This window comes from Akebia trifoliata, chromosome 15 (genome assembly GCF_017979445.1).
Source record: "Akebia trifoliata isolate Shusen 1 chromosome 15, ASM1797944v1, whole genome shotgun sequence".
NCBI classification, from domain to species: Eukaryota; Viridiplantae; Streptophyta; class Magnoliopsida; order Ranunculales; family Lardizabalaceae; genus Akebia; species Akebia trifoliata.
This window is the reverse complement of record NC_141389.1, coordinates 25,019,182-25,043,259: the sequence shown is the minus strand read 5'-3', so window position 1 is coordinate 25,043,259 and position 24,078 is coordinate 25,019,182. Positions and strand designations below refer to the sequence as shown.

Sequence of the window (24,078 nt, the reverse complement as noted above, 5' to 3'; positions counted from 1 at the left end):
CTAACATATGAATCCTAGGGATTTGTTATAGATTTGGGGGCGTGATAGGTTATTTGTTATAGATGTGTTGGTTTGATGATTTATTATTGTAATTGATAAGAGATTTGATGATATAAATAATGTGAGGATACCATTAGTAGGAATAATTACACAAAGTTAACCCTATCTCGATTTTTTATATTTGTCAAATTTTCCCTTTGTTAATTTATTCCCAAACCCTACTTGGTGACGTGATTGGAAATCAAATTAAAAAATATAAATTAACTTTAGACATTTATAAGGAATTTAAAGGAGAGAGATGGGAGTGCATAGAGAAGATATTCTCAAAAAAAAAAAAAAAGGAAGAAGAAAAAAAATCGTTATCAAGGAGAGATGAATGATTTCACCTTCGAAACGGTTGAGTGTTGTAATGTACAAAAAGACAACAAATATTGTGACTTCTGGATGCGACGACAAAAGATGTTAGGGTAGGACATGTAGCATTTAGTTAAGTGATAAGGACATGTAACTTCAAATTAGTTGCTTTTGGTGATGCAAACAAACAATTTGGTGTGGTTAGATAACATTTCTTGGATATTTATTTAGGTTGTCAATGGATAGGATTTTGGGTCTAATCAGAACAAATTGATCTGATAACCTATCGGATTAATTCTCGATCAACCATCTCCTTATTTCATAAAATTCGGAGAAATTATATATTAATACATATATATATTTTTTTTAAATATGAACGAGATGAGATGAAAGTCCAAACACACACACACACACAAAAAAAATTTTGACAATATTTTTTCTTTGATCGATAAGCCTATTTTTAATGAGTTCAATAACTCAGTGCTTGCAATATTTTAACCCAGGCCCTAGTATCATCACCCAAAGTCTTTAACAACTAAGCTAGCTAGAACCCATATATATATGGATCAGGATCCATAGACAAATATACCCACTCACATCCGTACAAATGACATTAGTTGTCCAATTAAATAGAAATTCAATGGCATTATGTGGGTTATTTGAAACATTATGTGGGTTATTTGATTACTTAAAACTATTTGGCATTTAGTATTACCTCCCCGACAAATAAACACCGCTAAACGAGATCATTTCTTCTTTCTCACTCCTCTTCTGATACCCTAACCTCAAAATTTTCTTCACAGAATCAGTAAAAGCATTCAACGGTTCAGATCTTCATTCCAAATCAAATTCTGATTTCTTCTTTCAAATCAAATTTAGGTCTTTACATATGGAACGATTCAGATCTGATTTATCTTGTATTAATCATTACTAAGAAGATGATTTTACCATTTTCTAACAAATATTGTTAAAGATCTTGTGATTCACTAACTATAGAATATGTGGAGTCAATTCAATATAATGGAGGATGAGTCATGGGATCTCACCACATCATATGGATGCCACCTGTACAATAATTTTATTTAAAAATAAAATTAAATAATTAACGAAATAAAATGTAGAATTTTAGGGTGTAGAAGTGTTTAGGAGGAAGGTGACAGGTAAGACCAGCAAATTTTTTATACCAATTTTCTAAGACCCTTTCTTGTGCCTTACGCGTGGGGGATTATTAATTATCAGGATTATAAAATTAAGTTAAAAACTTAATTCTTAAAATAAAAATATAGAAAAATACTGGAATGACACAAACGAAGACACAAAGATGACAAAAATGATGTGGTGGCATGCACATGACCGTAGATGTCTTTTACTCGTATCTCACAAAAAAGCATCTACGTAATGTGCACGACACCACGTCATTTTGTCATTTTTGTGTCTCCATTTGTGTCACCCCAGCACGACTCAAAAATATATATTAAAAATATTGGGGACACACATTTTTATAAATACACTTGGGAAATTATGTTTTGCATTAAAAGTGCCTTTAAAAAAATATAAATATATCTTTTTTACCAAAATGCCCTCATATGCTTATTCCCAAAGTGTATTTATTGGACTTTAAGGCACACGTTAACAAAGCCCATATTTGTTTATAGAGACGTCTTTATGGTAAATTTTGAGACAGCAAAGAGAACCTGAAGCCATGGAAGTTAGAACACATCCCACACGTGAGAGTGGGTCCCATAAAGAAGCAATCAATAGTCACGTGCGAACACGTCATATAGTTGGCTGGGCCCTTACTATATCCACTTTTACCGCACCACCAAAACACGCCGTGTTTTCACACGAGAAGATGTCGTCTCTTTGTCCTCGCCCTTCACACGTGCAACAACTATCTTCTCTTTTTCGGAGAAATTAAAACTGTTGGAAACCTTAAAATATCATTCATTAACATCTTCTCTTTCCTCCGGATACATAACTGTAAATCCTCTTATAAGTGCAATTGTGTATCCCGAGGAAACATATCCATAATTCCTTTCTATGCCATGTCAGCCGAGTATTGACCGAGTGAAGACTTTCTAGTTTGAAAATCATTACTCATTTTTAAGCGCATTTCGACAAAAAATCTCCTTGTGAGAAGTTGATTTTTCCATTTTTCTTTACCATCTCCACATTTTTTAAAACTCTCCCTTTGTGTCCTTTGGATCCTCAACATTCTATGAGATACATTTCGATTAGATTGAATATATGATGAGGATGTCATCAATCAAACCTTACCAAAGTTGAATTACAATTTGAATATTTGCCTATAAAATAGGAAAGATGTCTACGTGGCACCTTATGGTAGGAGATTAAAATTTGTCAGACAACTAATCAAGCCATTTTGTACGTTAAACTTAGCCCAATATGTTTAATCTCCAATCAAAACATGTCACATAGACATCGTATGTTGTTATAAGAACAGGACATTGCTTTGGATCGTGACCCTTTGAAGAACTCAGAATCATTCTTCTCATTAATAACACCGATGAGTAAAAGGGGTGGTTAGAATTTCATAAAGGCCTTATTTTTGTATGGTCGTTTCCATTGTAAGATATTGCCATCATCCACAATAAAACTCTACTCATTTTAATTTGAGTTCTACAATTTGTGAGAAACTAGCTTAAAGAAAATAATAAAAAAATTCCAAGCCATTCAAGTCACGAAGTACTAGAATTTCAGTTTTCTTCTCCACCTCGCACTCTTATTTTATGGTGTATTTGTCAATAATATTCCAATGTTTAAGCTAGATAAATATTTAGTAAAATTTATCAAGGAAACGATTCGAATATTATAAAGTTATTCTAATTTATTGAGTTTCCCATCTGTAGGAGATTTTTTGGATCTCCCACTCCTCAAGATCTATGTAGTATTTGATTTCTTGATCCTCGAACTTTGTATTGTAAAAAAAATGAATTCTCTAGTTGTCTTTTCCGATGAGCTTTCTTTTCTAATCGTCTTCTCTGTCAATTTTCACCTGAAAAGATACAAGTTTGGTGTTAGTCAAAGAGTCTTCGATAAATCAAGTTAGAATTAAATAAAAATTGCAGAGCAAAAAGAAAAGGATTAGAACAAAGAATTTTTGTGTGGCATCCCTTAAGGTGACTGGTAGCTCGATAACGATAAGTGAGTTGGCTTGCCCGGGAGGAATAGCCCATTCATTTACTATAAGTAGAGATTTCCCTGCCCGTAGTATCCTTTTTTCCTGGAGCTTGTGTTTAAAGTCGTGGTTTTGTTTTGTTAGGATTTCCATATCTGCCCCCCTTCCTTTTACTTGCAGGTGCGAAAAGGGGTGGCCAACCCCAGGTTTCTAACATCAACGTAACCTCTATGGTAGGCCTCCCCGGAATAAGGAATTAACTTAACTATATGGCGAGCTGCTCCTCCCGACAAGGGTACTACGGTCTACAAGCTCCAATTCAAGTTGCTCCCATTTGTGCATGTTTTCAAGGCTGATCTCTTCTAGAGTGTACTGTTTAATAATGTTTGTTAACTCAGTTATAATTACTCCCCCATGTTGTCTAGTATTTATAGTAATAAAATCTCATGATACTTTAACGATAATGAAAACACACTCCTCATGGTTCTTGTAACTTACATAAGAAGTGGCCTTAAATATGTAACTGCTCTAACTTGGTGATTACTTAATTCTCGAGTTGACTCCGTCGAGTTATGCAACTGCAACTCTTTTGGGCATCGTATTCATTTTTTCTTTACTGCTTCGGTAACTTTGTACAATATCATTTTTTTTTTATTACCGAGTAAATTTGTCTACCATAATTGGTTATGATAGAGAAGATTTGACTTAAAGGGCCAAACCTTTTAATGGTAATGTTCATATAGATTGGCTACAATGTCAAATCACATTGCAGTCTACATAAAAAGGGGTTGGTCGAGAAGGCCAAACCTCTTAAAATAATTAGATATTAGAATACTTAAATGCACATAGAGAGGGGTACGACCAAGAGAGGCGTACCTATAGTGAAACCTATAGGGGGTTGGCCAATGAGGCTGAACCTCATTATGCCTTTTTCAAATAGGGTCTACGGGTTGGATTAAGTTTAGGTGGATCCAATCATCTCAATCTAGTTATTTTGGAGTTCTATCAAATATTACTCAATTCGATGTGGCCCTTATATGATTAAAAGTTAAAACAAATTTATCCCCATAGCCCTCATAAATCACACATGAAATAATGAATTTAAATAAATAAATAAAATTGCTTCACAAGAAAATTCTTGATCATATAGATATTTTTTTTTCAACTATGCATGAATCAAAGTCTAATTAAGATGCTCAACGGCCACTCTCCCTTGAACTAAGGACAGCTTTTAAGATACTCAAAGGGCTTCTTACCTTAAAGTCCACACTCATAAAGGGTGAGTTTTTATTAAAATAAATTGGAGCCAAGAAGATTGTCTCCTTGAATGGCGTTGAATTTGAGGCTTTGAGCTGTGCACTAACACATTACACATGTACCAAGATCCAAGAATGCTCATCAAACTTTTACTTAAATGAGAAGCAAACCAAAGTCAAAACTCAAACTTCAGTTTTTAAAATAGGGTAATTCCTACTTGATCTTTAATGTATCATTTTTAAATTGCTTATTAACCCCAACTTAGAACAAAGAACAAGGACCAATAACAAGGAAAGTAGAGTATTTAATGTAACTTGTTTTAGGGTTACAGAGAGTGAAATTAGATTAGGAAAATTAGGGTTTCAAGTTTTAGGATTACTAGACCACTTTTATCTTCTTCTTCTCTTTTTTAATTTCTTGATTTGATCTAGGATTTTTCTTGAATAATGATATTTCCACACTATAAAAGTATTAATAAATCAAAAACCTCGTATTTTTTTAATAGGATTTTTTATCTGGTACATGTGATGTGTGGGCATTGTACGTGCCCTAGTACTAGTCCTTGGACAAGACCATGGTCTATGTAATGGGTAAAGCCCATATACAGACCCAGTATGATATCTACTGAGATACTTGGTTATAATAAAAAAAAAAGTACAAATAAAGACTAATGATAATCTGACGCTCTTTTTTAAGACACTCCGATACGCTCCTTGACCTGGTAGTTCCATAATCATGAATCTTTTCCTTGTATATCCTGAAGCAAAGGATCTACAATTTTGTGATTGGAGGCATGTGAAAAAAGAGCATCAGATTATCACAACTCATGAATAAATCTCATAAGTCATTTTGTCATAAAATCACACCAGAAGTAAATGGGATATTATGACATTACCATTAATTCACGTATGGTATGCTTTTATAATAAATAACTTATGAGATTTTATTCCTATTTTATGGTGTGGTAATGTTGCATTACCATGATCTTTTTTAAACATTTTTAATACATCAATCAATTATAGAGATCTTGTATTTCAATTAATTGCAAATGAAAATATTTCAATTATTTACACTAATCAAATAGATAGAATCCACTCTTTCATTTAAATGTTGCAAATGAGGGCATTTTTATAGTTTAAAAATAAATGATACTGTTAGTCCTCCATTGAGAGAAATTATATTAAAAGAGTCAAAAAATTAAGACTTTGACAGAGCTTTCTATAAAAATAAAAGAATAATGCTGAAGTGACCTCAAGATTGTACCTCATATCACACATCCTGATGTGAAAAGTACGCAGGAACCATAGATGCTTTCATCGATATACGAGTCAAAAAGCATCTATGATTCCTACATACTTTCATGTCAGGATGTGCGATATGAGGTACAATTTTTAGGTCACTCCAGCACAACTTGGAAGAAAAATGTAATGGTGGTCGAGTTTGGGATCTGTCCAATAGGGAACTAAAATACCTATTGAACCAACACCACGTGTGCAAATGATTTTCTCATAGTTTTAACAAATTTTGAAATTTATTTTTCCTTACAAATATTCTACTCCCAAAATTAAAAAAATCACAATTACCCTAAACGCCAAAAACTAAAATCAACTCTCTTTTGATGGTTTCCTATGTACAACAAGCAAACATTTTTTGGAAATTTATTTTCTAATAAATTGGTTTCTAGAAAATTATTTTCTTAGTAACACATTTTATCCAAATTGAGAAAAGCCATAAGGAAAAGTCCAGAGTAGAAAACTGCAATGTTAACGACACAGATTCGGTGAAGTGACTTGCCGACCCGCACGTGCGTCCAAATCATTACTTGGCGACATTCAGGTGGAACCATGTGGTGACACATGGCAAAAGTCAATAATCAACGGCTGTGATTTCGTAATTGTTTTCAAAATCTGTATTTGTCGGATGAACCATTGGTCAAAATAGGACGACAAAGAGTTACTTTCTTTTACAAACATAGGGACTTAACCCTGGTTAAGTTAAGCAGAGTTTCTCCCTCACTTGAATATCGTGAGAAATTAAAATCTCGACTATATCCCACGATATAAGTACTAGGGCAAAATGGACATTTTAAATCAAAAATATTTATCTACTAATCTTAATTTTAATTAATAAAAATTATTGGGAAGGTTTCCAAAATTCAACACTAAAATATGATACAAACCATCCATCCTTTAATTTTTTTTAGATGAGATGATCAAATCATTTGATCGGATTGATTTTTGATCATGAAGTTGTTATAGGTTTGGATCCATTGATTTGATGGTATAAATTTCTAAGTCAAAATTTTTCACTCGATTTGTACGTAGCTGACATGGCAAGGGCACATGATCATAGATCTTTTTCTTTGAGATACACAAGAAAAACGATCAACGATTTTGTACCCTTGTCACGTCAAATGAGTACAAACCGAGTGAAAAAATTTTAGTCAAAAAATTATTCATCGTTTAGGATAATGCAGATTATAGTGTTAAGAAGGGCATTTCAGGAAAAAAAAATTGTCGTCTATTTTGTTAAAATTATTGAATCAATCATAGTTTTTTTTATTTATTTATAACATTTGTGAAATTAATTATATACCTTATTTTATAATTATTTATTTTATCAAAATGGACATTTAATATCCTTATTGTGAAACTGCATTCAATTCAAGGGCAAATAATTTTTAGTCAATTTAAAATTTTTGGCTCTTTAGAAACATTTGTACTACTACCACCTATTAATTATACATAATAACTTATTCTCCCATTAATATAATTATGATTATATTTATATTTGCTCCCATTACCTCAATCCACATCATGATTTCAAAACTCTTACGAGACTGAGACGTATCGCCCAAGTCATCGTATCACCCAAGTCATCTCGGTATCATGCATGGACGAGATAGACAGACAAGTCAATTTTTTGGACGAGACGGATGGACAAGGACATGTCAATTTTTTGGACGAGATTTAAAATCCCGTGTTCATTTTTCTCATTTTTGAATGAGACGTCTCCCACATATCGGAAAACTCGTTTGAGACAACTTAGTATCTGGCATGGACAAGACGAGACGCAAACCGAGTTTTAAAACCATGATCCACATCCTTCTTATTCTATTCAATTATGTTTAAAGCCACTTCTTTTGTTAATCTAATTATACTTATATTTTCTCTCATTACTTCAATCCACGTCCTTCTCTCTCGCTCATTCATCCTGTTAACTGGTGGACTTAAATTGATCTAATCCTCCATTACAAGATTTTCTAATGTAACTGAAATAAGAGATTTTCAAAATCAGTTTTTTTTCTTAATGTGTATCTATGAGACCTTTGTTTCTGTAATCAAATGATGCAATTTATCCTTGATGTTCACCCCAATGAGTGGCTAAATGAATCTTGTTCCCCCATTCTACCATGTCCAAAGTCGTCTTTTGCTACCAAGGTACATTCACATACATGCCTTTGTTATCTTTCTCTCAATTTTAAGATGATCGACTTGAATATTTCTCCTAATTACCCTTCATTGAACATGCCCAAACCATGTCAGCCAACATTCTCTTAGTTTCATCACCCATTGGAGACGTTCTTTCTTTAGTTACAAATTTTTCTTTTCTACCCTTTCCACTCATCCATCTCAACATTATCATCTCTGTTACTCAATTTATTAACGTGATTCTTCTTGATCGCCCAATATTAATCCCCACAGAAACAAGAATAACAATTTTTTTTTTTTTAATTATGATTATAATCTATAATAGTTTGTGCCTGGTGTGTTGGTCCACCTATTGGATGCACCATTACATGTATGACATCCCTTTTTTGTATTAAATTAAAAGAACCAATCATCCTTATATAGTATTTTACAAAATAAATAGACGCCAACACAGAGGTTAAAAGAAAAACTGGGAGAGATATTACAAAAATCTATTTGTAATTTAATGTTCTATCAACTCAGAATATTTCATTACTTAGTTTTGCAATTAGAAATCGACAGGAAGACTATTTAAGAAAGCTAAGGTGAGGGGAGAAGTAGATTTTCCAAAGGGAGAACACCAAGAAGGAAGCTTCAGAAGAACTCTTTCAGCTTTTGGTGTCAATCTATTGACGTCTGTTCTTAATTTTAAGAGGGGTTTCTGGTCATCTCTTTGTCCGTCCAGCTTGGGAGTCAACTGGGCAGAATTTTTCATCCAGAAGAGAGTTAAGTCGAACTTTGTTGGCGCATTCTTTCCTCCAGAAAACTGAATAATGTGCCATCCATCAACGCCACTCTTGTTGCCCACTGAAACTAACTCGTCCGAGTTTGCTGTAAACAAGTAGACATTAGAAAAGATTAAACAAAAATAGGACATCAGGACTTTCACTAGTACAACGAATAAGAAAAAACAAATGTCTTTCACTAATACATTTTTGTCCCTCATCAACACCCTTCTTTATGTTCAAATCTTCGGGTAATTTATTATGGATTCATCAGCGACCAACCCACGGGCTGGTGTCCAAGCTATGACTTAGCAAATTTGGTACGAGTCCAAGCTTTACCAATAGAATGCTTCTGGATGAAACAAGGAACAGACCCAAGTCACGAAGGGCAATTCTTTTGGCTTCAAAACTGAGCCTACTGATTTGACTAATGTAATTTACACAAATCAATCAAATCCTTGTGAATGAAAGCTAACAATTATTCTCTTTGCAATTTAAGCAGTTTTTCAAAGATGCTAATCTGGAGTCTTAAGTCACTTGGGTTACTCAACATAACATCAAATGTGGCAACACAATTGGGTGACTCGGTCCGGGAGTAAGTGCGACCAACTTGGAGATCTAAGTTCATGAGAAGCTATATTGAATGTGATGGAAGAGTTACTCACATAAAGTATCAATGCATCCATTTATTTATTTATGTACGTATTATTCAAATAGTTTTAATATAGTTTATTTTCTATATTTGGAGTTATAATTGGATTGGGTGAAAAAATTAGGCTAACTGACAGGAATAAGGTCCAGGTAACAGGCATTAAAATGCCTTCGGGCAAACTGGATTTTGGGATAAACGCCAACCAAGAGATAGTCCACCAACTGGCACACCATGCAGTCGTAGTAACCAACTAGAGTTTGTTTGTGCCTACAGCACGGGGCATCATCTTTGAGGTTAAAAGGGGTAAAAGAGGAAAGATAGCAAAGTTAGAGGGGTATTATTGAAAAGGGGGTAAAAGTGGAAAGATAGTAAAATTGAAGGGATAATAGTGAAAGGGGGGGAAGGGGAGGAGGGTAAAGACAATAAAATTGAAGGTGGGGTGAAGAGGAAAGACAATAATATACTCCACTATAACTAGAGTAGGACTCACCATTGTGTTTTATCATATAGACTAGAGTTTGCCCGTGTCTTCGGAGTTAAAGGGGGTAAAATATGAAACATGATAAAGTTAAAGGAATATTATCGAAAAAGAGGGTAAAAGATGAAAGATGAAAGTAAAATTGGAGGGATATTATTGAAAGAGGGGGGGGGGGGGGCAGAAAGACAATAGAATGGACCCCACTCCACTGTAGCTGGAGTGGGACCCACCGTTGTGTTTTATTATATAGATTCTCTTAGGTAGTATGCTCTATTCTCTTTTCAGAATTATCACTTAACCTTAATGAAAGTTTGTCAGGGTCCCAATCTTGGAAATGCCATGTCTCTGATAAAAGGGAAAAAGCAGCTTGACTAGAATATTTATTACCTTCAAACTTGAAGTCTGCAATTTCCTCAGTATTGATTGCAAGTGACCAGCGTGTAGACACTTTTGTATCGATTGAAACTCGTGTAATCCTGTCATCTCCCTTCATATCGCCTTCAACGTGAAGAGTGGGAATGTCTGACTCACTCCAACCATTTCCAGTATCATCAGAGCTCCAGCAACCATAGTTGACAGTAAAAGTAACAAAATCAAGCACCTTATCTTTTCCACAAACAAATCCTTCTTCTTTAACATATTCGGCTTCCTTCATTAGGTTTCCAGGAGTATTAGAAAATATGGAAATATATGAAACAGGGTTTTGGTTTCCACCATATCTTCCCGTTGTATCCACAACATGCACAACCTGTGAACCATTAGATGTTTGTAGTTAGCATTGGTTAGCTACGTATAGAGTATCGTGTCAACGACATGATTGTCTCCATTGTGGACAGAATTCAAGCTTCCATAGAATCATGAATGGGTAAAGAAGTAATCTGAAATGCCAAAAAAAACTTACATTCACAGCTCGAGAAATATCTTCAGTAAATGGTGGGGCGATACCCATCAATATTGCAGAGAGTGTGAGGCCAAACACAGAACAAGTGGCAAATATAATCGATTTCTTTGCACCTATACACCAATTGAACAAGCAGATTGAGTTGCAACTAACAGTACCAATCAATATCTAATCTGAATCAAATTGCTATCTAAACAATCATGCATTGAAGATGCTTAGGAAAAAATGAACGAGGTTTTAAGATTTCAAGGACAAGAGACCAGAAAAGATTGATAGATTGATAGAAGATGGTCAACTAATGGAGAAACTCAATTGGTGTCATGTGTACCTACAGAAAGATTGATAGAAGACTATATCATTAATGAAATGGTCTTAGAGCTTCATTTGATCCTTCCTCTAACAGTAAGCAGCTAGACATATAGCAGTGTGCATTGAAATATAAAGGAATTTAACAGGCAAATATAACAAAAAAATTCAATTGAGACAAAATGAGGACCTGAAATGTGAACATATGAAAGAAGATACACCAGCGTAAGACAAATGATAGCAGCAACATATACAGAAACCATTACATTGCCTAGCCACTCAGGTGTGCGACCGGGATTCCTGTATAACCCAAGTTGGCATTAGTACTCATTCTCGGAATATCTTGTAGGAAAAGAAAATGTTCAATTTTCAGAACAGAATGCTATATCTTCACGAGTCATCATAAGTCATATGCAGTTGTTTAGTTTTGAAACAATGGTTTAACATCTAAGCAAAAATGCATCTGGAATATATACATGCATAGTGATAATCATGACTTCTATTTTAACTGTTTGTGATCTAGATAACAATTGAAACTTTTAATGATGCAAATGAATAGGAAGAAGCAACAAGAAAACACGTCATCAATTATAGGGAGAATGAAGAGCATGTCCAGTCAGGAAGATCTTAAATACAACAGTCTAGCGATGGAAGAGAGGCATGCATATGGTGCACGTGTAAGAGTGGGGTAAATAAAGGAGATTTACCAGGCAAGGACACCATTTTGATGACCCTAATCATCATTCATGTATTTTTCTCCAGACTATTTAACCATATCTTTTCCTAACTATCCAAAACAAAGCAAGAAATTGGAAGGATACTACTAAATCTCTACTATACATAACGAAAACGGGTAACTTTTTGATGTTTAACATTTTTCCTGCTTTTTTCCAAAAATGACCCTCTTATTCGGAATTACAAAATAGTACAGTTAGAAAGCACTAGTCAAGACCTTCACAACAATACACATTAAATATTTTTATTTAACAGTTAGTTCTTGTAATAATTTTGTTTTAATACTCTTCGAAACTTCATTTTCTACAGTCAACAATGATGTATAGAAAAATAATATAATTATTCTACCAAAGGTTCAAAGTCTTTGACTCAAAACAAGTCTCAATCAGGAGACCGATACATTCTAAGACAATCCAAAAGATTCCCTAAACATCCAATTGTTTGTTCTGGCCACGGCCAGAGCATTCCGAAATGGCACAAAACTTTGAACCATATGATTCAACCTACCATTTACCCTTCTTATAAATTTTCTATTACAGTTATTTAAAAATTCTTAATAAAACCATTGGCCAAAAAAAAATTACTAAGCACTGTTATTACTCAAGTACCAAGTTCATAGTATGTGCACTCCCTTTAGTGTAATATAATGTAGCATAGGGAAATCATTTATAATACAAGTACATAGACACTCCATAATTGAAAAAATGCAGTGCCTTCACACCTTTACATATTAGAAAGGAAAAATACCAAAAATTGCAATTAATTTTTAATTCTTTATATGCTTTTAGTCAGGATAGTAGACACTACGCTTTATGGAGCATAATGAGTTTAACAGTAAGAAATAAACCAAACGAAAGTAAATTAAAATGATTCAGGTACATATAACGGAGACCAATGAGGAGCTTTTGGATACAGATTGAAGGCTCTAAAAGAAAAGACATGGATTGAGTCAGTAAGAAACTATCGAAAGAAACATGTCTTAACAATGATAATAGCTCAAAGATGCCAACTTGCCTATTTGGATAAAGTCTGTGAGTGTTGATACCACGACCTGGGTTCAAAACTTGCCTTACCTACTAAATACTGATCAATAATATTGCTTGAGTAGGGAAAAAATAAAAGCCAAAGACAACAGCTCTAGATAGAACATAACTGCAAAATAGGATTCCTCAACTCCAAATAGTTGGCATAACGCATTTGAAAGATGATTACATTAGTCATATAGTTGAGAGTTACTGTCTTTTTATATTTGATACATTTTTCTGCATCTTATATTTTTAGGGACTATTTATTATATAAAATATGTTCAGTTATCATCACCAAATTGTATATAATGTGTCGACTCTTATAGGGATGCACAGTTTGACACCTTCTGTCCACATATAACATCATATATAAAAAGACATTCATATTAAGACATGTTGTTTAAAATAATATATGCCTATCTTCTATGTTATTATGTATATAATACAAATATTAACTAATAATCATGCCAACAAAAGCCATTGGCCCTACAGTGTTGCAATGAGGTGTTAGATACTCCCCAATTCTATAATCACTGCTGTGATAAACAGATATATATAGGTAGTCCCCACAACTGAAAGAATTATAAATTTATAATACAGATCATAATCAAAAAAGGATAAGACACTCAAAGATCCTTTTAATTTTGGTATCTTTCATTCCGTACATCAATCAAGTCAGTTTACTCAAAACCCATGCTAATGCCAGAGCACAGACCAGAACTTGACTTCTTGACTTGTTTTTTTTCCTTTTTGCTAGGCAAGCAATGGGGTTAGTGGTAAGCGTGAAAGTGGGTTCAACAGGTTTTGAGCCTCGGTCGTGGGATCAACACTCCATACGCCTTATCAACTTAGCTAAGTTGGCACCTTCACCGACTTCTTGACTATGTTGTAATTGTTGCAACTCTAAGAAAATGCACTATTTGACAGTTTTGTGAACAAGCCTATCAAGTCTCACTGCAGATATTCTTTTCAAACTATCCTATAAATATCTGAAGTCATAATTAATTTTTTGGGAAAATTACTTAAAAGGACCTTGGAGGAGGGACTTATTTCTAAATGGTCCCTTAGTTTTGGGCGGTCTCTTAATAGTCCATTTAGTAAACTTTTCTTAACAGTCCCTGGACCTCATCTCAAGTGTATAATGTATTTGAAATACCGAAACTACCATTTTCTCATCTTCTTCACATAGTTAGGTTTTCCAACGGAGATTGCGATCATTTCCGGCGATCTTTGATAATGAATGACGAGTGGGGAATGATATTCTCCTACTTCTGAACATTTAGAAGCATTCACATTACAGCGTCGGGTTTCACCACTTTTTATTATTGAACTCACCACTTAGTGTCGAGTTCACCACTTTTTATGGTGTAATTCAACATTTAATTACTGTGAGTTCGACAATATTTTCATAAGAAAAAAACCGTTGAACTCGACAGTAATTAAATGGAGAACTAGACATTAAGTGGCGAATTCGACGTAGTAAATGTGAATCAGATTTTTCATTTTTTTTCATTTCTTTTGAGTTCGATAGTGGGTAAATCTCCTCGAAACACCCAAAAAACATAAATCATAGTTGTGAATAAAAAATTACAGTTTAATCATCAAAAAAATTCGAATCTCAATCTTCATTTTTCTTAATGAAACATCGAAATAAATCCAAAAAATGTGTCTAAATGTTCAAAAGTGAGAATATCATTCTCCATTCATCGGAAATGATCACAATCACCGTGGGAAAAACTAACTATTTGAAGAAGATGATAAAAGGGTAGTTTGGGTATTTCAAACACATTATACAGGTGAGATGAGGTCCAGAGACTATTAAGAAAAGAAAAGTTTACTAAATGGACTATTGAGAGACCACCCAAAACTTAGGGACTATTTAGAAAAAAGTCCCTCCTCTGCCAGGGTCCTTTAATTAATTTTCCCTAAAAAAAACTAAATGAGATTATAACAGTAAACCAAGGACAGTGGGATTTCTAGAAGTCGTCTTTCATTTCCAATTATAGGAATGTCAAAAAACTTACCTATCAAGGCGAACTATAATCCCAGTTAACGTGCCCGCCAATCGAATAAATATACCAGCAGAAATTATAGTCGGAATAGTCAAACCCAATAGCAAGGTTACAATTTTGAGCGGCTTTGGTGATCGCACTGGAGATAATGTTGCTTCAATCAAACCATCTAGGTATTCCAAGTAACAGAATTAGGGGAAATCATAAGATATAAAGATATTAATCGAAACTTGAAAATGGCTAAGATAATTGGGGAAGTGAGCTTACAAGCAAAAGCGGGTGAGACTAACCATGCAAGAGCTATATACGAAGATCCAACCTTATAAAAATTTCCTACTATCAAGATAGCAAGCCACTGAACAAAACCAGCTTTAAAAAGCCACCTTTCAGCCTCCAACTTGATTACATCAGCGCGAATAACAGATGATTCCTTGTGCTCTCTCTTGGAAGAAACACGCCCCAAATAGTTTAGTAGGATGAGATAACCCACATGTTGACCCGTTACTGCCCCAAGAAGAGCAGGTGCAACAAATAAGCCAACAACTAACCATGGGTTAGCAATAAAGGGCACCGGAGAGGAACAAATGAGAGGTAGAATAAAGGCAACGAGAAGAGTGAAGCCAAGTGAAAATATCCACATCAGAACAACACTTAAACATGATAATCCAAGTGATACTACAGCTGGAAAACCACCCATAATTAGAGATGCTGTCCAGATTAGAAGTGCTTGCAATATTACCGAATTGTGAAGCATATTTGCAAGACGTCGACGATACACAACCATGTATGTCCCCTGTGAGGTTCCAATAAGGCACAAATTGCATCAGAAGATGGGAGGTAACTTATTGATAAGGTAACATAATATTCCACCAAGAAAAGAAACTTAGGATTTATAATACCAGAATGTCAAAAAATATGGCCTGGTCTTCTTGGCCTATTTCTTCAACAGTTTCAACAGCCTTCCCTTTCGGAAGATGAGGTGAAGTAGCAGTCTCGAGCAGAAAGGCAAGCATATTTTCTCCAAGGTGTTGAAGGGATCCATGCTTCAAAAGCTTCAATTTGTCATTCTGCATTGTGGAAGCACTTAAAATGTAACCTTCGATTAATAGTCATACTAGAACAACAGCAACAGGGGAAGTTTCTATTTTTAGGTGAATTACACTAATGTTAACAATAGAATAGAAATAATACATCAAATGTACATTTGTATCTGTTAAACAATCTAAAGCATTAGTTTGGAAACACTAAAAGGCTTTACCCACCAAGAAAGAATTGTAATCACAAAACCAAGGTTCATTAATTCAACAATAACCAATAAACCCGGGACTCAGTCAAGTCAATTCAGTATATCCAAGATCCAAGTATGATGGTTTTAGTGAAGGCGGCTAAAACACCAATAATGCATGACATTCAATATTTATGAATGCACATATTATAATGATTGTCAATACTGTTTTTTAGATACACTGTAATGAATAATTAATTCTGCATGACACCCCTAAATTTTCCAAACATAAAGTATGTAGTACATCATGAATAAAAATATGATACTAAAATAGTAATATAAAATGTGGAAAAACAATATAATATAATAATAACCATTCAAACCATGAAAAGTAGTCAAAACTCCACATTTGTTACCAATTATGTTGCATTATCTAAAACCTATATCATATGGGAAACGTATTGGAAGGGACTTCCTTGAAAGGATTGGTCAAGAGCCAAATGAAAAATGCAAAGACAAACCTTCGTGTGATATACAGCACTAATATCTGAATATGCAAAATCAAGCCCAGAAAGACCAGCTACTTCTTTGTACACTTGGAAGTCTGTTGCAGATTTTATGACCCCACCAAGAAAGAGATCCTACAGCACTAAAGTTAATAAATTAATTTTATAGTCCGACTCCCTGAATGAAATAAAAGAAAAAGGAAATAAACATATAGGAGCATGTATAGAAATAAGAAAATTGTGAAGAAATTCTCCTATACCATTAAATTTATGTGCATTCATAAATGTATGCATAGTAACAAAATCTATGTTAAAAAGTCTAGTTTAAAACGCGCTTTGTAACTCTAACGATTAAAACAATAAAATAAAATAAAACGTGTTTTTTACATTTAAAACATATTTTTTTTCATGTTTTAAACGTGTTTTTATGTTTAAAAACAAAATAAAAACCAATTTGTTTATAAGCATATGGTTAATTTTTGTAGCCTTATGGTTGTTTGTAATTTGGTCTATAAATGTTGTTTAATGTGGAATTTGTTGATAATGTCTTGATGTTATGATTTTAAAAAAATTTCAAGCGTCTTTTTTGCTCAAAAGATAAGTTGATAGTTAAACTTTTTTAACATCATAAAATGTATACTTATATGTGTAAGAATGTTATCATGCATAGATATTCAATAACATTATTTTTAGTCAAAAATATATTGGAAACTTAGAATAATTGTCTAATATATTATATATAATATTTTTTATATTTATCATTTTTTCCATTTTTTTTTTTATAGGTAAATGCTTGGTTAGTACAGGAATATTGTTAATTGTTAATAGTTAGCATAAGATGCATGGGTTCAAGGGGTTTGAACCTAGGACCTAGGACAACCTCCACAAGTCTTACCACTTAGCTAAGTGGCACTTTTTTTCCATTTTATTCTCGTTTCTTTCCATCTTTTCCGTTTTTTCTGAAGTTTTCCCTTGCCGTTTTAAGCCCGTATTCTGACTTGGTGACTATGTATGTTTGGAAAAAAAATTATTTCTTACCACTTACAAGGATTGATGGGGTTAGAGAAATTAGTTTGAGCACATGTCAGGATCTTATCTGATTCCCATTATTAGTGAGCTTGAGGATTCAATGGGCCTTCAGAAACATTTTACTTGAATAATTTTATATTTTCTTGGAAACTTCCGAAGCTAAAAAAAATTTGATAGATAATTTCGAAGCTAAAATCGAGATGGAGATCTAAGCAATTATAGGACTTATCTACATTTGGACTACAATATTTATAACAGTCATCGGCAATTAGACAAGGCAAAAATGGATGCTCTTTCCCATGGACGAATAAGACAAATTGGCAAAATAGAAATAAAAAGATTTTTCTTAATAGCAAGTTAAACCCAAATGGATTCCCCCTTTCCATTGGCATTTTCTGGGAATTGTTATTATGTTTTTTGGGTTTTTGTGGTTGAAAGAAAGTCAAGAAATAACATAAAACAATAACTAACCTGTGCAATGATTTGGCCAGATGGATACTTTGCTACCTTGGCGAAATTTTCAACAGCCCATGGATCAGGACCACCCTATTTCAAATAAAGTGGTTTAATCTCAGATTTCTCAACATGAAAGAAAGGTGAAATGCTATTAATCAATCAATTGAAGAAATAAAAGGGAAAAAATGACTACTAATCGTATTGCGTAACAAAATAAATAGCAAGGAAATCATATTAGAAATGGATGAATCCCAGTGGGAGTATATTAAACATTAAGTAGACGGTAGAGTCGAATATTTGTCATCCATCAGACATGTGCTAGTTTATCATGATCATCTAATTGATGAACCGCCTCTTTACATATTATTATTCTCTACCATCCAAGAGGCAGTTCACTCATTTAGATTTTGCTTGATTGCATATAAGATTTCCACCTAATTCTTCAATTAACAGAAATAATCTGACCTGAAATATGCTGGACTTGCCCCCGATACCCATTGCTTCCACATCAATAGCCAAACGAATGGTACTGCTCCATGGATGCTGCATCAACAAATTCACAGGTAATTCCTTTTACATTCAACATATCCTGCTTTTCTTGAATGGTGCTCGATATTCTAAAGACAATCCCTTTCTTTTATTTTCATCTTGAGTAGGGCTTACAGTGAGTTCCATGTGATCCCAGGATAAGCAGAAGTTTTGAGCAATTTATAACATAAAAACAAATAGAAACTATTGTAAAATGTTGAATGGTAGAAACCTCATCTTATCACTACATTTCTATTAAAACTCTAGACGGTAATCCTTTTCTTCAGAGTTCACCATATGAGAAATTGGATACATGCTTTGAAAAATTGTTATTTCAAGAAGTAAAAAGGATCTGTTTCAGAAAAATCCATCATTGATCCTTCCCCAAACAATAATACAACATCATCTTCCATCTCGATGTTTTGAACTATTGACTAACCTTTCACTGTAAAGGATAAACTTGTTTGGTAGAAGTCACTAACTAAGAAAAAGAATGATATAAAGAGATGAATCAGCATTAGATGGTTCAGTGTTAAATGCTCCAAACCTGTGTTATAAAGCTGTGAGCTCCATTAAGACCCTCCTCCTCCCCAGTATTGAATAGAAAAATAACAGCATTCTTAAATCCATGACCCCAATGAGAAATCCCTCGAGCAAGCTCCAACATAACAGCCACACATGAACTGCAATCACCAGCTCCTTCCCTACAAAATATGCAGTTAGTTTCTACTTACTCAAACTAGAAAATTATTACAAGTAAAAAATTATTTATAATCATTTGGAATCACTACACTACAGTCAATGCCTGAGAGAATAGAATCAAATCATAAAATAGTAAAGAGTAAGATTCAAATTGAATGGGGGTTTCAAATAGTCAGATATTAAGATTCATAATTATTTTTTTTATGAATTAAAAAATATGACATCACTAGAGTTTGCCCGTGCTGCATCCTCTTTGGGGTTTAGGGGGTGAAAGAGGAAAAATAAGAAAATTCAAAGGGTATTATTGAAAAAGGGAAAAGGGGGAAAAGTAATATAGAAAGTTGTAGGGGTGTTTTTGAAAAGGGGTATAAGTGAAAAAACAATAAAGTTAGGGGTATTCTTGGGAAGGGGAAGAAGAAAGAAGATGAGGAGGGAAAACCATCCTCGAGATACTTTCTTTATGGGGCGTAAAAATTGAGACAAAGGAGTGGGATCCACCATTGTGTTTTATTATATAGATGTTCACAAAATTAAAAAATAGATTATATGCCTAACCACACCATAAATCATCAAACACATGGCTTGGAGAAAATTAAAAAATTTTAAATACCAAAAGACACTGTAGAAGCTCTTGCCAGATAAGTATTTGACTTCTTCTACGCTCTAACCGATTTACCAACAAGAGCTAAAACCTTGTGACAGATCACAAGAAGCAACGCTACACCATCTAATAGATGGGCCATACAAAAAACAATATGCAATGCATGAATCGAACCTTTACGGATGCAATATACCTGACACTCACAGGAGCCATTGTTGCAGTTCAATAAATAGCAAAGTAATGCCTATTAATGTATGGGGATTGGGGGGATCATAAATGATACAGAAGTTCCATAAGCATTATTACAAGAACGACATGCAAATTACACCAATCACAACTGGATTCATATTTATAGTATAACCTTGTGCTTCAAAGCAATGTCACCATTATTACAAAGAACTTCAAAAGAAGAAGAAAAAGTCAGCATATTACACAGAGAAATACAGTTCTATTATCACTCTTAGAACATTCATCCATCTATGTGAAGCTGTTGTAACTCTTTTTTTCTTTATTGATGTTTCACTGTTTCTTTCTTTTTCTTTAGAAGTATTTTACTAAAAAAAATAAAATAATTCAAATAAGGGTCAGGTTCCAGTAACTCATGAGAGAACACATGATCCGGACCGTGTAAACACGAAACCCAATGGTTGAGATTTATATGTATCTCGAAAACACACATCTTGGAGATACTTATCTCGACGTTAAATCTTAACCATTGGATTTTGTGTTTAAATGATGGGATCATGTGTTCTTTCCATGAGTCATCGGATCCTTTTTTCCTTTTCTTTTTTGCTTATCGTGGGTATCCCCACCATTCGGGTGAGACAAATCCCATGGTCACACACACCGCCCCCTTTGGAGAGTCCTATGCGCAACTAGTCGAGTCGAGGGTCAACCGGACCCTAGAGGGTGGCCCCAAGGAATTCATTGCTTCGTGGGGTTTCGAACACTTGGCCTACCCTTCCTGAGGAGCTTATCAAGGCTCGACTTGCCACTAGGCCAACCCCTTAGGGTTGATTCACCAGATCATGGCCCTTCAAATAACGGGTAAGAACTAACCAAAACTAAGACAAAGATAAAGGAAGCATACGTTGAGAAAACAGTATCTATGTGAGAAGAGATGAGAATCGCATTTTCATCCGCTTCAGATGGATATTTTGGTAAGATTCTCAAGACCACGTGTTTCAGATCTGAATACACAAGTGTTCTTCCCATAAATAGGCCACCAATGAGACGATTTGCACCAGGTTTTGCATGAAAGAAATCAACTTCAACATCAACCTCCCAGTGAGCCATTTCCTTAATCTTCTCGGATGCTGCCAAAACATACTATGACAAAAATCATGTTAAAAGCAGAACTCTGTGAGATGATTTCAAAGGAAAATTACATATCTATAATATTCTATCAGATAAACATCGAATTAAAATTAGAATGAATTACTGAAAAGAATGCACAAGTAATCATGCATGAATTAAAATGGAATATACAGCAATTTGTTTTCTCAATCATTCTTTCCTTAAGGAAATTGTGTGTGGGGGGGGGAGGGGAATGGATGAGAAATAAGCACTTTTGAATATTGCCAAACTTATATAGAGGAACTTACTTTCATACATAGAGTAATTGAGTGCAATTAGGTACCAGAACCTCCAATTCCTTGGAGATTATTTTCTTTACAATACAAATAGTCCTGACTACTGACCAAAAGGGAGATAATTATTGTTACTTGTCTACAAAGATAGGAATCATTTATATCAAATCAATTATGTGAAAAAACATGAGATTGAGACTTCTTACCATATCTATCATCTTGGGTATTTCCCATCATTAAACTCCATTTTAATTTATTATAAGTTCTCATGTTTACATAACAAAACAAAACAAAAGATGAAGAAACCACCAACTTCCCATATATACTTTGAAGATTAAGAAAGTAATATATGAAGGTATTGTAAAATAAATTGGGTAGGTATCATTGTTTCCATGAAATATTAAATCTCTTCAGCTGGCTTCAACACAACCAGGAGGGTGTGTAACACTTGATAAATGCATCAAGGTGCCTTATTCAGAGGAGTACAACCTCTTCTTTTTGAAAAGTAAGCCTTGACAAGAGTCATAGAGGAACCCCAAGTGGAATATCAACAACATCAAGAAGACTGAATAGTACACATAGAGCAACCATTCAGAACTAGTGGAATATCAACAAAGTCTTAAAAGCAGGGACATTAGGTGTACCATGAAATAAGGCACATTCCAATTAAAACAACCCATAATCAAATCAAGAAAAGCATTCTACAGTTTGTTTTTTTCTCTCAAATAACACTAGAGGTATGAACCGAAATACAAAAATTAACATTTCTTGACTGACATGCCCAAGCATATAATATAATATGAATTAAAAACAAAATGCAAGAGAGAAAAATTCATGAAAATCCTAATATCCAAACCTTCAACGCAAGATCAAGAGCATTAGAACCAACAGGATGAGGACCCAATTCAGTTAAGGCCTTGAGATGCTCCATTGCCGCTTCTTCTGAGAAACCCCGTTTTCCAGCCTCTTGACCACTAAGAGGTATAGGCATTGTCTCAAACTGATAATAATGAACAGCCCAAAATCCATTGACGATCACAACAAACAATGCCAACCATAAAAATGCCGATCTCTTTGGACTTTCTATACTTCCATTGTTATATAGCTTCTTATTAACTCTATCTAATTCAATTGGTTCGATATTTTCCGATGGTTTAGATGTCGACGAATTGCTTGCAGACCGCCGAGGCATTGTATATACATACAAATAAGTTAAGCACCTGTTATAAAATAATTAAAAAAGAAATATTTGTAAGAACAATTTAGCCACTCTGATGAATTAATAGATGAGATATCTATGTAATTGAATTTTTCATCTATAATAAATATTGAGAGCTGTTATTGGCACCCCCAACTACTTATTATACCCCAATTTCTTAAATTATTTATCACACCCGAATTAAAGATTAAAACGCATTCTTCAAACATTACAAAGATTGGCTCAAATTATAGTCTCAACATTATAACACTCGTTCAAGCAATTTCAATAGTTGGTTACCATTATGATTAGGCTCATATAAAATCATAAACCCAAATATATATATAGAAATCTAGCCAGAAAAAAACAGGAGAGCTTCTATTAGCACCCATCTTTTACTTATTCTCAACCATTCACTTATTTTCTTTATTTTTAATTGGGGTGTAATAATTAAAGGTTGGGATGCCAATAGCAGCTCTCTAAATTAATTCACTTAATTGAATTTTTCATCTATAATAAAGATTTGAAGAAAATTACAAAAGCAAAACACTAAAAAACGATTCAGAGTTTATTTGAAAAAACTTGATCAAATACAGAGAATTTAATATTAACTTTTATATCAAAAAAATTCTAGAGAATTTTAAGAGAAACTCAAAGTTTAATTTTTTTTTCATATATAACAAAGATTTGAAGATAATCACAGAAATTAAACGTAAATTAAATAACTAAAGCAACTGAATTAAATTAGAAGTGAACACTAAAACAACGATTTAGAGCTTATTTGAAAAAATTGGATCGAATACAGAGAAGATAAACATGAACTAACTTTAATATCAAAAGAATTCTAGGGCTTTCTAAGAAAAATTCAAAACTAAATTAGAATAAATATTAGACTAATTACACTGTGTTTGGAACCCTAACAATTATATTGAACTAAAATTGAATTTAAGCAGTAAAAAATATTGGAAATTTAAAAGAAAAGAGAAAAGAAGAAGAGAGAACCTTAGCAGTTGCAGAAGTATGAGTAAAAGAGACAGATCAGACTATCAGAGAGTTTTATAGTTTACTTAGAAGGAGAAGGATTTGTTAATGGCCTTGACTATGATTGAAATATCGAAAACACCCTTCCTACTGTGATGAGGAGTGTAAACGGGTCCCGAGACTACTAGTCCGGGTTCTATTCTAAACCA

The 24,078-nt window shown here is 33.8% G+C and overlaps 1 protein-coding gene across 2 annotated transcripts; it reads right to left on the bottom strand.

Annotated features, from left to right (window-relative positions):
• Positions 1–8,545: 8,545 nt before the first annotated feature.
• On the bottom strand, positions 8,546–24,026 carry LOC147384762 (Zn-dependent exopeptidases superfamily protein). Of its 2 annotated transcripts, XM_086425360.1 has the most exons (14): positions 23,891–24,026; positions 22,547–22,910; positions 21,192–21,430; positions 19,346–19,502; positions 18,736–18,813; positions 18,286–18,360; positions 16,801–16,920; positions 15,954–16,121; positions 15,322–15,847; positions 15,067–15,223; positions 11,473–11,582; positions 10,977–11,089; positions 10,463–10,823; positions 8,546–9,051 (listed from the first exon to the last, which is right to left on the bottom strand). In XM_086425360.1, the coding sequence occupies exons 2-14, from the start codon at positions 22,880–22,882 to the stop codon at positions 8,729–8,731; spliced, it is 2,763 nt and encodes a 920-aa protein (XP_086281486.1). In that variant the 5' UTR covers positions 22,883–22,910; positions 23,891–24,026; the 3' UTR covers positions 8,546–8,728. The 2 variants fall into 2 exon arrangements, with proteins under 2 accessions (XP_086281486.1, XP_086281488.1); XM_086425362.1 differs by lacking the exon at positions 23,891–24,026 and having other exon boundaries at positions 21,192–21,417; positions 22,547–22,689.
• Positions 24,027–24,078: the final 52 nt, after the last annotated feature.